Source organism: Oncorhynchus keta, chromosome 28 (genome assembly GCF_023373465.1).
Source record: "Oncorhynchus keta strain PuntledgeMale-10-30-2019 chromosome 28, Oket_V2, whole genome shotgun sequence".
In the NCBI taxonomy this organism is placed as follows: Eukaryota; Metazoa; Chordata; class Actinopteri; order Salmoniformes; family Salmonidae; genus Oncorhynchus; species Oncorhynchus keta.
In genome coordinates this window covers 8,130,406-8,147,154 of record NC_068448.1, presented here as the reverse complement: position 1 = coordinate 8,147,154, position 16,749 = coordinate 8,130,406, and the positions used below count along the sequence as shown (strand labels likewise).

General features: G+C 45.7%; 1 protein-coding gene across 1 annotated transcript in view; it reads left to right on the top strand.

The window, feature by feature from the left end:
* Positions 1–16,749, top strand: part of LOC118373842 (sodium-dependent neutral amino acid transporter SLC6A17-like) — a 46,126-nt gene that overhangs the window by 10,202 nt on the left and 19,175 nt on the right. Inside the window, exons 2-4 of the mRNA XM_052484709.1 lie at positions 2,717–3,120; positions 14,161–14,318; positions 16,381–16,510. Of these exons, the coding sequence (XP_052340669.1) occupies positions 2,823–3,120; positions 14,161–14,318; positions 16,381–16,510 (586 nt within the window). The 5' untranslated portion in view covers positions 2,717–2,822. The remainder of the gene's footprint in view (positions 1–2,716; positions 3,121–14,160; positions 14,319–16,380; positions 16,511–16,749) is intronic.

Below are 16,749 nucleotides of genomic sequence, written 5' to 3'. Positions count from 1 at the left end.
CTGTTGGGAAAGCATTCCTCATGAAGCTGGTTGAGATAATGCCAACAGTGAGCAAAGCTGTCATCAAGGCAAAGGGTAGCTACTTTGAAGAATCGAAAATATAAAATATATTTTGAAACTTTTAACACTTTTTTTGTTACTACATGATTCCATATGTGTTATTTCATAGTTTAGATGCCTTGACTAATAGTCTACAATGTAGAAAATCGTAAAAATAAACAAAAACCCTTGAATGAGTAGGTGTTTCCAGACCTTATACTGTACATGTGCACACTGGGAAACAGGTTATTGTATGCAGTGTTAGGGTGCCATTTGGGATGCACATCTCCTGGAGACTTTGAACATTTTGTTACCAACTATTACCAACTTAAAAAAAACAAAACAATTACAATGTACTGTGTATAGGCTGCCACAGTGAGATGGACACTAAACTGATGACTATGTGATGAAGTGCTGTAGACTTCAGAGATACATACAGTATTGTGTAAGTCCCCAAATGGCACCCTATATAGTGCACTACTTTTGACCAGGGCCCATAGGACTGGGGTCAGATGTAATGCACTATATATGGATTAGGATGTCATTTGGGACAAAGTCTTGATTTGTCTCTAATATCTATTCTCTGGAAGAGGTCAAGAGGTGTTGAGTACTGAGTGTGTGAGAACCAAGGGATGAGCCATGTTTTATTGAATACTGACGGAGTCCACTGAGGAGTATGTGAAAGCAGCATGTCGTGACTGCAGGAGATCGTTCTAGCTAAGGAATGTGATGTTAGGTGCAGACAGAGTGCAGTTGGACTGGTCTCTGGGTGGCCATCTCAGTGAGAACTCCCTCACTGCTGCACATGAGAGACCATGTTTAATTATGTCGTCTAGCTGGTCTCTTGACCCTCACAGCTTCAGTTGGCCTCCGTTTAGATCAAACAGACCTGCCTGCCGTCCGACAGGTGATGTCTTTAGAGGCAGTCACTGAAACAGCTCAGAAAGTTTACCTCAATGTCTGATAATATGACTTTCAAGATATATGCCCCATCTGAGGGTCCTATCTCTTGGCTTAGTTGTTGCTTGGCATTTTAATCCGTTGATGTTCTTGTCGTCCCATTATTGTCTGTTTCGTTTAAATGTCAAGTATTTCATGTCAATTTAAAGTATTTAAGCCCATTCAAACATTGTGTGGCTTCGACTGTGTTAGCCTGCCGAGTAAAGCCTAGGCATTAGCCCGAGGAGCTAACGCACGTTTTCAGGTCTCAGACAAGCTTCACAGCTCCTCTGTTGCACTTGAGACTGCCTGTCTACTGTCTGCTGTTGTGGTGTCAGAACTCAGTATGATGTCAGCTGTTGTGGTGACAGAATTGTCAGCTGTGGTGCCAGAACTTTCTGCCGTGGTGCCAGAATTGTTTGTTGTGGTGCGGGAACTCAGTATGATGTCAGCTGTGGTGCCAGAGCTGTGTGCCGTGGTGCCAGAACTGTGTGCCGTGTTGCCAGAACTCATTCTGCTGTCTGTTGTGGTGCCAGAGCTGTCTGCCGTGGTGTCAGAGCTGTGTGCCGTGGTGCCAGAACTGTGTGCCGTGTTGCCAGAACTCATTCTGCTGTCTGTTGTGGTGCCAGAGCTGTCTGCCGTGGTGCCAGAGCTGTCTGTCGTGGTGCCAGAACTGTGTGCCGTGTTGCCAGAACTCATTCTGCTGTCTGTTGTGGTGCCAGAGCTGTCTGCCGTGGTGCCAGAGCTGTCTGCCGTGGTGCCAGAACTGTGTGCCGTGGTGCCAGAACTCAGAACCAAATCTTGCGTGCGCTGGTCCTCTACTCAGTCTACTTAGCACAGGCTTTCTCCATCAGCTGTTGGGCTAAACCAACAGTCCTCTGAGGAAGAAAAGTGAAGGACCCTGGCTGGCTGGCTGGCTGGCTGGCTGACCAGCACCCAGCCAGCCAGCCAGGCAGCCACCACCCAGCCAGGCAGCGTTACAATCAATTACACACGGAGTAGAACTCAGCCGATTTCCAGTCAGATTTTGTCTATGCAAATGGTCTTATTATGATAGAGCCTGGATAATACAGCTCATTCAACCAGAAGTAGAACCGCTCTGCTGCCTTTTCATTTGCTCAACTGGGATTTTTTTCCAAAGCTGGTACCGGAGAGGCACTGCAGGAATGGCTGTTGTAGTCGAGCTGAATGGTGTTCATAGACAGCTTGGCCACACAAAATATTCAAACCTAAACTCTAGCAGTAACTCCAGACATGGACTCACCTCCACATTAAACACGTTTTTGTTTCTAAATAATATATGACGTGGACAAATTAGATGTTTTTTTCTTTGTTTACACAATATTCTTCTGTAGCTCAGTTGGTAGAGCATGGCACTTGTAACGCCAGGGTAGTGGGTTCGATTCCCAGGACCACCCATACGTAGAATGTATGCACACATGACTGTAAGTCGCTTTGGATAAAAGCGTCTGCTAAATGGCATATATTATTATTATTATTATTCTCAAGGCCAGTAATCACACTAACAGACACCCACATTGGCTGCAACTCAGGTGATCACCAATGTCACGAACATGACTCAGCTTTAATGTGTTTCAGACTTGACTGTGGTTTGTAATAAATACAATGTTCCACTGATACACCGAAATGGTGGCCAACAGAAATAACATATTTTCACCTTGGTCTTGTAGATAACACAGTTTATTCAGTAACCATCTCTAAACCTTTCTCTTCACAGATTCTGGACAAAACAGCGTACCCCAACTGCGTCCTTCTTCACATCTCTGTGGATTCGACCCTCTGAACATCTCTGACCCGTCAGACTCCTACCACCCACCGTCACCATGCTTAAGAACAGCAAGGTGACCCTGGGACTCCCTCACAGTGATCCAGTCACTGAGTCAGTGGCGGACCTCCTGACCCTGGCTGAGCCCCTGGATTATAAGAGTAGCCGGATGAGTATGGGTCTCAGCCCCGGGGCCCAGCCAGCCATGGGCAAGGGCCTGCTGCCTTCTCCAGGGGACGAGGAGGGGAGGCCGGCCTGGAACAGCAAGCTGCAGTATATCCTGGCCCAAGTTGGGTTTTCTGTAGGCTTGGGCAACGTCTGGAGGTTCCCTTACCTGTGTCAGAAGAATGGAGGAGGTGGGTACTGGAGATTCTGGGTACTGTAGTGTCTGGTGGGGAATAATGGGGAGAACCCAGTGTATCTTTATTTGACCTAAGTGAACTGTGTTATAATGATGATGATGACGATAATGATGATGATGACGATAATGATGATGATGAGGATAATGAGGATGATGATGAGGATGATGATGAGGATGATGAGGATGATGATGATGATGATGATGAGGATGATGATGATGAGGATGACGATAATGATGATGATGATGAGGATGATGATGAGGATGAGGATGATGAGGATGATGATGATGAGGATGAGGATGACGATGATGAGGATGATAATGAGGATGACGTTGATGATGAGGATGATGATGATGACAGTAATGATGACGTTCACAATCAGGGTTCAGACATAGTAAAAGATAACCCTCCAGCTCTTATGGCTGATATTGGGTGACAGGACCCAATTTAGCAGGTGGAAAATATGCTTCTATCATGACTTAATGTGCTGTGGATCTGTAACGTAGTAGAGCTATACCTTTTAATGCTGGTAAATAAAGCCAGACCAATCAGCCTAAAATGAACACAGGTGGAACCAATAAACAGAAAGGGGGGAAAGGGATCAGTGGCAGCTAGTAGGCCGGTGACGACGAGCGCCGAGCGCCACCCGAACAGGAAGGGGAGCCACCTTCGGTAGGAGTCGTGACAGGATCACATGTTGCTACAGGATCAGCCTCTCAGGGCTCCTACACAGTGGAGAGCAGGTGGTAATGACAGTGTGAGAGGTTCCTGTTTCCTGTTTCCTGTTGAATATCATTCGCTATCAGTATCGCCCGTCAGTAGGCCTAATAACCAACTGCCAATTTATTGTTTAAATTGAACCTTTATTTAACTAGGCAAGTCAGTTAAAAACAAATTCTTATTTTACAGTGACAGCCTACCAGGGAACAGTGGGATTAACTGCCTTGTTCAGGGGCAGAATGACAGATTTTTACCTTGTCAACTCAAGGATTCGATCCAGTAAACGTTGGGGTTATTGGCCCGACGTGCTAACCACTAGGCTACCTGCCGCCCCTGACCAACTGTTAGTTCCCTTCAGTTGGTGTAGCCTACATAATCATTCCATTTAATAACATGGTTTATTTGACATTAATTTGCTTCCTCTGTAAACGCCATCATGGGTGTGAGGTTTGTTGCGGAAGATCATTAGCAACAGTTGATAATCTAAAAATAAACGTATGGGTAATTCAATCATTACGGAGTGGGGTGCAGACCGTGCCGAAACAGTTTGAACCTCACTGATGGTGCAATACTTGTCTGTGACATCACACAGTTCCATGGTTAGTGCAGGAAGTAGACAACTCTGCCAAACGCTTTCCCTCACCAACACCGGCTAGACCGTGATGGCCAGCTGTTTGATTCAACAACATACAAAAATGGAAATTACACAAGATATGTTTATAATATATTTTATTAATACTAATTGCACACTATTCCCCCTATTATAATTATATGTACACTAATCTTCCAACATTACCATGGGTTGAAGAACTGAATGTGGCAATTTTCAGAATGAATCAAACCTTAGTTTTCTTTTTTTTGTGCATAAAAGGCTCTCCAAACCAGTTTTTTTTTAATGATTCATAAATACTTTCCTAAACCTGAACAATCTACAAGATCAGTGTATTTTTTGATCAGCTGTTGGTACTGAACAGAAGACGAATATTCATATATTTAGCTTTCTGTTATCGATCCCTACATAATATTCTGAACCCGTTCTCTTGATATATTCTAATGAGTCTGTGGACAAAATTACACCTTCAAGGTACACCGTATTTATAGGGATGTCTTGAGATGGGGCGGCAAGTAGCCTATTGGTTAGACCGTGTATGAACTAATGCCATCATTGGTATACTGCCCTAGGCTATACTAGTACTATAGTACCCTAATATACACTATTACTATAGTACCCTAGGCTATACTAGTACTATAGTACCCTAATATACAGTAGTACTATAGTACCCTAATATACAGTAGTACTATAGTATACCCTATTACTATAGTACCCTAATACACACTAGTACTATAGTACCCTAGTATACACTAGTACTATAGTACCCTAGTATACACTAGTACTATAGTACCCTAGTATACACTAGTACTATAGTACCCTAGTATACACTAGTACTATAGTACCCTAGTATACCCTAGTACTACAGTACCCTAGTATACCCTAGTACTACAGTACCCTAGTATACCCTAGTACTATAGTACCCTAGTATACCCTAGTACTATAGTACTATAGTACCCTAGTATACACTATTACTATAGTACCCTAGTATACCTTAGTAATATAGTACCCTAGTATACCCTATTACTATTGTACCCTAGCATATCCTAGTACTATAGTACCCTAGTATACCCTAGTACTATAGTACCCTAGTATACCTTAGTACCTTAGTACTATAGTACCCTAGTATACCCTAGTACTATAGTACCCTAGTATACCCTATTACTATATATATATATGCCATTTAGCTGACGCTTTTATCCAAAGCGACTTACAGTCATGTGTGCATACATTCTACGTATGGGTGGTCCCGGGAATTGAACCCACTACCCTGGCGTTACAAGCGCCATGCTCTACCAACTGAGCCACAGAAGGACCACGTACACTAGTACTATAGTACCCTAGTATACCCTAGTACTATAGTACCCTAGTATACCTTAGTACCTTAGTACTATAGTAGCCTAGTATATCCTAGTACTATAGTACCCTAGTATACACTAGTACTATAGTACCCTAGTATACCCTATTACTATAGTACCCTAGTATACCCTATTACTATAGTACCCTAGTATACACTAGTACTATAGTACCCTAGTATACCCTAGTACTATAGTACCCTAGTATACCTTAGTACCTTAGTACTATAGTACCCTAGTATATCCTAGTACTATAGTACCCTAGTATACCCTAGTACTATAGTACTCTAGTATATCCTAGTACTATAGTACCCTAGTATACCCTATTACTATAGTACCCTAGTATACACTAGTACTATAGTACCCTAGTATACCCTAGTACTATAGTACCCTAGTATACCCTGGTACTATAGTACCCTAGTATACACTAGTACTATAGTGCCCTAATATCCACTATTACTATAGTACCCTAGTATACTCTAGTACTATAGTACCCTAGTATACCCTATTACTATAGTACCCTAGTATACCTTAGTACCTTAGTACTATAGTACCCTAGTATATCCTAGTTCTATAGTACCCTAGGTATACCCTAGTACTATAGTACCCTAGTATACACTAGTACTATAGTACCCTAGTATACCCTAGTACTATAGTACCCTAGTATACCCTAGTACTATAGTACCCTAGTATACCCTAGTACTATAGTACCCTAGTATACCCTAGTACTATAGTACCCTATTATACCCTAGTACTATAGTACCCTAGTATACCCTAGTACTAGAGTTCCCTACTATCCACTATTACTATAGTACCCTAGTATACCTTAGTACTATAGTACCCTAGTATACCCTATTACTATAGTACCCTAGTATACCCTAGTTCTATAGTACCCTAATATACACTATTACTATAGTACCCTAGTATACCTTAGTAATATAGTACCCTAGTATACCCTATTACTATAGTACCCTAGTATACCCTAGTACTATAGTACCCTAATATACTATTACTATAGTACCCTAGTATACCTTAGTACTATAGTACCCTAGTATTTCCTGGTACTATAGTACCCTAGTACATTTACATTTAACATTTAAGTCATTTAGCAGACGCTCTTATCCAGAGCGACTTACAAATTGGTGCATTCACCTTATGACATCCAGTGGAACAGTCACTTACAATAGTGCATCTAAATCTTAAAAGGGGGGGGGGGGTGAGAAGGATTACTTATCCAATCCTAGGTATTCCTTAAAGAGGTGGGGTTTCAGGTGTCTCCGGAAGGTGGTGATTGACTCCGCTGTCCTGGCGTCGTGAGGGAGTTTGTTCCACCATTGGGGGGCCAGAGCAACGAACAGTTTAGACTGGGCTGAGCGGGAACTGTACTTCCTCAGTGGTAGGGAGGCGAGCAGGCCAGAGGTGGATGAACGCAGTGCCCTTGTTTGGGTGTAGGGCCTGATCAGAGCCTGGAGGTACTGAGGTGCCGTTCCCCTCACAGCTCCGTAGGCAAGCACCATGGTCTTGTAGCGGATGCGAGCTTCAACTGGAAGCCAGTGGAGAGAGCGGAGGAGCGGGGTGACGTGAGAGAACTTGGGAAGGTTGAACACCAGACGGGCTGCGGCGTTCTGGATGAGTTGTAGGGGTTTAATGGCACAGGCAGGGAGCCCAGCCAACAGCGAGTTGCAGTAATCCAGACGGGAGATGACAAGTGCCTGGATTAGGACCTGCGCCGCTTCCTGTGTGAGGCAGGGTCGTACTCTGCGGATGTTGTAGAGCAGGGGTGTCAAACATACGGCCCGCGGGCCGGAACCGGCCCCCAAGGAGGTTCGATCAGGCCCGCAGGATAATTTGAAAGTGGAAAAAAATGCATAAAAGACATGGAATTAATATTTTTTTTTTTTAAGACAAGCCGCATCACTGAGACAGACTGAAAACAGCAGACGGTATCAATGCGCCATCTGCTGCTTGTTACGACGTTGTTAAGATTGTTAATGTCTCTACCTCTCCACTACACCCTCATTAGCCAAAATGTCGTTATCCAAACGGAGAAAAGTAGATAAGGAGTGTAGAATTTTCAAAGAAAAATGGACCACGTCCTATTTATTTACAGAGATGCACGGAAAACCTTTGTGCTTGGTGTGTTTGCAACAAGTTTCGGTATTGAAGGAATATAATATTCGACGCCACTACGAGACTCATCACAGCGAAAAATATGACGGCTTGCAAGGACAACTGAGAAGAGATAAGATTAACGAATTGCTGGCGGGTCTGAGGAAACAGCAGTCAACTTTCATCCAGAGCCGAGAAGTCAGTGAAGCAGCGGTAAAAGCCAGCTACCTAATTGCTAGCGAAATAGCATTAGCATCGAAGCCGTATTCCGACGGTGACTTTGTTAAACGATGCATGATGAAGGCGGCTGAACTTGTATGTCCCGAGAAGCGACAAGCTTTTGCCAATATTAGCATGACGAGGAATACTATAGCAGAGAGGATTTCGGAACTATCGGCAGATTTAGACAGTCAATTGAAACAGAGAGTCAAGTCATTTATTGCATTTTCCGTGGCAATTGACGAGAGCACTGACATCACAGACGTGGCCCAACTGGCCATATTTATTCGAGGAGTTGATGAGACATTGACTGTTACTGAAGAGTTTCTTGAGTTGGTGCCAATGATGGACACCACAACAGCCGAGGACATTTTCGGCTCTGTCCTTGCTGCATTGGACAGAGTTGGAGTGGACTGGTCCCGCTGTCAGCCTGGCTACAGACGGCGCGCCATCCATGGTCGGAAAGAAAGCAGGTGTCGCGACAAAGTTCAAAGACAAAGTACAAGCCCTTAATGGAGGAGATCGTTTCTGGACATTTCACTGTATTTTGCACCAGGAGGCATTGTGTTGCAAGTCGCTGAAAATGGACCACGTCATGGAGGTGGTTGTTCGCACTGTAAATTTCATCCGGTCCAGAGGTCTGAACCATCGTCAGTTTGACAAACTTCTCAGCGACAGCAACATTACCCACAGCCTGCCATACCACACTGAAGTGAGATGGTTAAGCCGAGGCATTTCTTCGATCTACGAGAGGAAATCGGACAGTTCATGGAGAAAAAGGAAAACCGGTGTTGGAATTACAATCTCAGGAATGGCTACGGGACCTTGCATTCTTGGTTGATATTACTGAACACTTGAACAATCTGAACAAAATGTTGCAAGGCCGCAAAAAGTTGTCACACAGTTTTCTGACAACATACATGCATTTAAGTTGAAGCTGACTTTGTGGGAGATGCAACTGGCAAATGGCAACCCTGCCCTGATTTTATCAGTATCTACTACCAGGGTACCCCAAATTAACAGCCCTGGCTGCTAAAATGTTGTGCATGTTTGGGACAACCTACCTTTGTGAACAAATTTTCTCAGTGATGAATATCAATAAAACAAAAATGCGTTCAAGGCTCACAAACAAGCACTTAAATGACATTCTGAAAGTGACAGCTAGTCAGGACATGACACCTGGTGTTGATGCACTTGTACAGGCCAAAAGATGCCAAGTTTCAGGTAGAAATACAAGTCCAGACTAGACTAACACCTTTAAAATGCTGCCTTAGATACTGTTTGCATTGAAAGAATACAGCTCTGTGAAGATGAATCCTTACTGTGGTGATTTAAAAAATGTGCACTTTAATGTTAGTCAGCAGCTTCAAAACAAAAGTTGTGTGATGGAATTCTACTGTTCATACAACTCCATACATTTTCAGTATGTATTGTATGTGTATGTATGTTTCATGTATGAAGTTTACAGATTTACAGGACAGGCGAACACTTTCTTCATTACACATTTAAAATCACTCTCCTTAGTTTGTAAGGTGTACGCAGGGATTACATTTAGATTTTATATGCGTATGTGTAAGTGGTTTAAAAATTCCTTTCTTTAAAAGTCTCATTTAATCTTAAAGTGCATTACTATATTTTTCAGTACCAATTAAAGTTTTGTGCCTTTGTACAATCAGTGGGATCAGTTGCAATGCATATTTGTGAATGATAAAAGTAAATTGCACATTTGTCTAAGGAAATATGAGGTGTTTCATGAAATGTTTTGTAAAAGGATAGTTCATTAAATTTCAATATTTTCCTAATGTTCTTGTGCTTCTTTACACCAAAACAAAGGAAAGACATGATATTTTGGTTATTTATAGCAGAGTATGGTATAACTTTAATGGTCCGGCCCACTTGACATCTCCCTAGGCCGTATGTGGCCCACGATGCGAAATGAGTTTGACACCCCTGTTGTAGAGCATGAACCTACAGGAACGGGCCACCGCCTTGATGTTAGTTGAGAACGACAGGGTGTTGTCCAGGATCACGCCAAGGTTCTTAGCGCTCTGGGAGGAGGACACAATGGAGTTGTCAACCGTGATGGCGAGATCATGGAACGGGCAGTCCTTCCCCGGGAGGAAGAGCAGCTCTGTCTTGCCGAGGTTCAGCTTGAGGTGGTGATCCGTCATCCACACTGATATGTCTGCCAGACATGCAGAGATGCGATTCGCCACCTGGTCATCAGAAGGGGGAAAGGAGAAGATTAATTGTGTGTCGTCTGCATAGCAATGATAGGAGAGACCATGTGAGGTTATGACAGAGCCAAGTGACTTGGTGTATAGCGAGAATAGGAGAGGGCCTAGAACAGAGCCCTGGGGGACACCAGTGGTGAGAGCGCGTGGTGAGGAGACAGATTCTCGCCACGCCACCTGGTAGGAGCGACCTGTCAGGTAGGACGCAATCCAAGCGTGGGCCGCGCCGGAGATGCCCAACTCGGAGAGGGTGGAGAGGAGGATCTGATGGTTCACAGTATCGAAGGCAGCCGATAGGTCTAGAAGGATGAGAGCAGAGGAGAGAGAGTTAGCTTTAGCGGTGCGGAGCGCCTCCGTGATACAGAGAAGAGCAGTCTCAGTTGAATAACTAGTCTTGAAACCTGACTGATTTGGATCAAGAAGGTCATTCTGAGAGAGATAGCGGGAGAGCTGGCCAAGGACGGCACGTTCAAGAGTTTTGGAGAGAAAAGAAAGAAGGGATACTGGTCTGTAGTTGTTGACATCGGAGGGATCGAGTGTAGGTTTTTTCAGAAGGGGTGCAACTCTCGCTCTCTTGAAGACGGAAGGGACGTAGCCAGCGGTCAGGAATGAGTTGATGAGCGAGGTGAGGTAAGGGAGAAGGTCTCCGGAAATGGTCTGGAGAAGAGAGGAGGGGATAGGGTCAAGCGGGCAGGTTGTTGGGCGGCCGGCCGTCACAAGACGTGAGATTTCATCTGGAGAGAGAGGGGAGAAAGAGGTCAGAGCACAGGGTAGGGCAGTGTGAGCAGAACCAGCGGTGTCGTTTGACTTAGCAAACGAGGATCGGATGTCGTCGACCTTCTTTTCAAAATGGTTGACTAAGTCATCTGCAGAGAGGGGGGAGGGGGAGGGGGAGGAGGATTCAGGAGGGAGGAGAAGGTGGCAAAGAGCTTCCTAGGGTTAGAGGCAGAAGCTTGGAATTTAGAGTGGTAGAAAGTGGCTTTAGCAGCAGAGACAGAAGAGGAAAATGTAGAGAGGAGGGAGCGAAAGGATGCCAGGTCCGCAGGGAGGTGAGTTTTCCTCCATTTCCGCTCGGCTGCCCGGAGCCATGTTCTGTGAGCTCGCAATGAGTCGTCGAGCCACGGAGCGGGAGGGGAGGACCCTAGTATACCCTAGTACTATATTACCCTAATATACACTATTACTATAGTACCCTAGTATACCTTAGTACTACAGTACCCTAGTATACCCTATTACTATAGTACCCTAGTATATCCTAGTACTATAGTACCCTAGTATACCCTAGTACTATAGTACCCTAGTATACCCTATTACTATTGTACCCTAGTATATATACCTTAGTACTATAGTACCCTAGTATACCCTATTGCTATAGTACCCTAGTATATCCTAGTACTATAGTACCCTAGTATACCCTAGTACTATAGTACCCTAGTACACCCTAGTACTATAGTACCCTAGTATATCCTAGTACTATAGTACCCTACTATACCCTAGTAGTATAGTACCCTAGTATACCTTAGTACTATAGTACCCTAGTATACCCTATTGCTATAGTACCCTAGTATATCCTAGTACTATAGTACCCTAGTATACCCTATTGCTATAGTACCCTAGTATATCCTAGTACTATAGTACCCTAGTATATCCTAGTACTATAGTACCCTAGTATACCCCAGTACTATAGTACCCCATTATACCCTCCACTGGAATACTGCCCTAGGCTATACGAGTAATAAAGTACCCTAGTATACCCTATTACTATAGTACCCCAGTATACCCTAGTACTATAGTACCCTAGTATACCCTAGTACTACTGGATACTGTCCTAGGCTATACTAGTACTATAGTACCCTAGTATACCATAGTACTACCCTCCACTGGGATACTGTCCTACCCTGAACACTGCACTGTGTCAGCTCTGTGAACAGATACTCATAATTGAGTGCATTCGGCTATCTGCAATAAACTGCATTTGGCATTCAGGAAATGAGAGCGATATTAGCTTAAATGCTGCAGATGTATTTTCTCTGTAATGTGACAGTGACACCATTTGCTTGGAGGACAATGAAGCAGTCATACTATGGTACCATGCAATATGGAGCCCCCCCCCAGTTCTCAACCATCCCTGAAGAAGTAGTCATGGAGCCCCCAGTTCTCAACCATCCCTGATGAAGTAGTCATGGAGCCCCCAGTTCTCAACCATCCCTGATGAAGTAGTCATGGAGCCCCCCATTTGTGAACCATCCCTGTAGAAGTTGTCATCGAGCCCCCCAGTTCTCAACCATCCCTGATGAAGTAGTCATGGAGCCCCCCAGTTCTCATCCATCCCTGATGAAGTAGTCATGGAGCCCCCCAGTTCTCAACCATCCCTGATGAAGTGGTCATGGAGCCCCCAGTTCTCAACCATCCCTGATGAAGTAGTCATGGAGCCCCCCAGTTCTCAACCATCCCTGATGAAGTAGTCATGGAGCCCCCCCCAGTTCTCAACCATCCCTGATGAAGTAGTCATGGAGCCCCCCAGTTCTTCTCATCCATCCCTGATGAAGTAGTCATGGAGCCCCCCCAGTTCTCAACCATCCCTGATGAAGTAGTCATGGAGCCCCCCCCAGTTCTCAACCATCCCTGATGAAGTAGTCATGGAGCCCCCCAGTTCTCAACCATCCCTGATGAAGTAGTCATGGAGCCCCCAGTTCTCAACCATCCCTGATGAAGTAGTCATGGAGCCCCCCCCATTTGTGAACCATCCCTGTAGAAGTTGTCATCGAGCCCCCCAGTTCTCAACCATCCCTGATGAAGTAGTCATGGAGCCCCCAGTTCTCAACCACCCCTGAGGAAGTAGTCATGGAGCCCCCCAGTTCTCAACCATCCCTGATGAAGTAGTCATGGAGCCCCCCCATTTGTGAACCATCCCTGTAGAAGTTGTCATCGAGCCCCCCCCCCAGTTCTCAACCATCCCTGATGAAGTAGTCATGGAGCCCCCCCAGTTCTCAACCACCCCTGAGGAAGTAGTCATGGAGCCCCCCCCCCCCCCAGTTCTCAACCATCCCTCATGAAGTAATCATGTGTGTGTGTTCTCTCCAGCTGAAATCCTCTGTCACCATTGTGACAGCATTGTCTTCAACATTGTCTTCTCTCTCAACTGGACTTGTAGTTTGGGAGTGATGGTGATGCGTGATGATGCTCAGTGGAACTAAAAGAGGTACAGTTATAGTGGAAGACAGAGAGAGACAGGAGGTGGTGAGGCTGCAGAAGTAGGATTTTTTTATTTAACCTTTATTTAACTAGGCAAGTCAGTTTAAGAACAAATTCTTATTTACAATGACAGCCTACCCCAGCCAAACCCTAACCCAGATGACGCTGTGACAGTTGTGCACGACACTATGGGACTCCCAATCACAGCCAGTTGCGATACAGCCTGGAATCAAATCAGGGTCTGTCACATCTCCAGCACTGAGATGCAGTGCCTTAGACCACTGCGCCACATGGGAGACCAATATTAGAGGACATGAAAAAGTAGTCTGGCTTTGTTTCGTTAGCTTGAGACATTTCTGAGCTGGCCTTTTCCTTCCATCCAGAAGGCTGTTTCAAGTTTGACCTTTGCAGATTGTAATTGACTCTCTCTCTCTTTCCCTCTCTCTCTCTCTCTCTCTCTCTCTCTCTCTCTCTCTCTCTCCCTCTCTCCCTCTCTCCCTCTCTCTCTCCCTCTCCCTCTCTCTCCCTCTCTCTCCCTCTCTCTCTCCCTCTCTCTCTCTCTCTCTCTCTCTCCCCCCCTCCTCGCCTCTCTCAGGTGCGTACCTGGTCCCTTACTTTATCCTCCTCATTCTCATTGGGATCCCTCTGTTCTTTCTGGAGCTGGCGGTGGGACAGAGGATCCGGCGTGGGAGCATTGGAGTGTGGAACTATGTTTACCCTCAGCTAGGAGGCATCGGGGTCTCCAGTCTAATGGTGAGATGTGCGCGCACACACACACACACACACACACACACACACACACACACACACACACACACACACGCACGCACACACACACACACACACACACACACACACACACACACACACACACACACACACACACACACACACACACACACACACACACACACACACACACACACACACACAGAGAGAGAGAGATACACACTCACTCAAGTTCTTTGGTGTCCTTATCACGGTGTCCTTATCACGGTGTCCTTGGTGTCCTTGGTGTCCTTATAAGGAATTAACATGGTCCACACACACCCACACAGTTGTGAAGAGGACATGACAGCGCCTCTTCCCCCGTAGGAGACTGAAAAAGATTTGGCATGGGCCCTCAGATCCTCAAAAAGTTCTACAGCTGCACCATTGAGAGCATATTGACTGGCTGCATCACCAATTGGTACGGCAACTGCAAGGCACTTGACCGTAAGGCGCTACACTTGGGCCGAGCTCCCTGCCATCCAGGTCTTCTATACCAGGCGGTGTCAAAGGAATGCCTCAAAAATTGTCAAAGACTCCAGCCACCCAAGCCACCAGTCTGGAACCAACAGGACCCGGAACAGCTTCTACCCCCAAGCCATAAGACTGCGGCTACCAGCTGCTGCTACTGTTTATTATCTATCCTGTTGTCTAATCACTTTATCTCTGCCTATATGTACATAGCTACCTCAGTTACCTCGTACCCCTGCAAATCGACTCGTTACTGGTACTCTCTGTATATAGCCATGTTATTACCTGGTACTCCTTGAGGGCTGAGGCAGAAGCAGTGAGGGCTGAGGCAGAGGCAGTGAGGGCCGAGGCAGAGGCAGTGAGGGCCGAGGCAGAGGCAGTGAGGGCTGAGGAAGAGGCAGTGAGGGCTGAGGCAGAGGCAGTGAGGGCCGAGGCAGAGGCAGAGAGGGCCGAGGCAGAGGCAGTGAGGGCCGAGGCAGAGGCAGTGAGGGCCGAGGCCGGGACCGAGGCAGTGAGGGCTAAGGCAGAGGCAGTGAGGGCTGAGGCAGGCTGGATGTAACACGAGGAGCTCAGCTCTGCCCAGAAGCTATAAATACGACCACTGACGACCAGCTAGAACACTGCTGGAAGAACACACCTCTATTATTCATAGGCACTTCAGCTGTGGGCTACACGAGTGTCTGAGCAGAGAACACAGGAGAGGGCGGTCCTGTTCGTATAGCCTACATAATGTCAATTGAGTTGCCTTGTTTAGCTTTGTGTGTTGTGTGTCGTGTTGGCCCGGAAAGCCGTGTGTTTGTGTAACCTAGACTACACCACCCTTTTGGTTGATTGGATGCTCTGAATTGCTATGGGTTTCCCACACCATAGCAAATTAACAATATAAAAACACCTGAATAATGAAAATAGATGTCTGTATGTTGAGTAATGACAAAGGTTTCTCAGGAAGAGCTAAGGATTGTTCTTCCTCTCTCTCTCTATCTATCTCTCTCTCTCTCTCTCTCTCTCTCTCTCTACCTCTCTCTCTCTCTCTCTCTCTCTCTCTCTCTCTACCTCTCTCTCTCTCTCTCTCTACCGCTCTCTCTCTCTCTCTCTCTCTCTACCTCTCTCTCTCTCTCTCTCTCTCTCTCTCTACTCCTCTCTCTCTCTCTCTCTCTCTACCTCTCTCTCTACCCCCTCTCTCTCTCTCTCTCTCTCTCTCTCTCTCTCTCTCTCTACCTCTCTCTCTACCTCTCTCTCTCTCTACCTCTCTACCTCTCTCACTACCTCTCTCTCTCTCTCTACCTCTCTCTCTCTCTCTCTCTCTCTCTCTCTACCTCTCTCTCTACCTCTCTCTCTCTCTCTCTCTCTCTCTCTCTCTCTCTCTCTCTACCTCTCTCTCTACCTCTCTCTCTCTCTACCTCTCTCTCTCTCTCTACCTCTCTCTCTACCTCTCTCTCTCTCTATCTCTCTCTCTCTCTCTCTCTCTCTCTCTCTCTCTCTCTCTCTCTCTCTCTCTCTCTCTCTCTACCTCTCTCTCTACCTCTCTCTCTACCTCTCTCTCTCTCTACCTCTCCCTCTCCCCCTCTCCCTCCAGGTGTGTGGCTTCGTGGGCCTGTACTACAATGTGATCATCGGCTGGAGTATCTTCTACTTTTTCCAGTCCTTCCAGTACCCGCTGCCCTGGGCAGAGTGCCCCATCAGGGTGGTCAATGGAAGCCAAGCCAGTGAGTACAAAACACAAAATACTCTCAAAATGTACAGACAACTAATACTAACATGCTAACGTAAATGCTAATGTACAGACAACTAATACTAACATGCTAACGTAAATGGTAATGTACAGACAACTAATACTAACATGCTAATGTAAATGCTAATGTACAGACAACTAATACTAACATGCTAACGTAAATGCTAATATGAGGTGAGTGGATGAGCTAAAGGCTAACATAGGGTTCCCTAC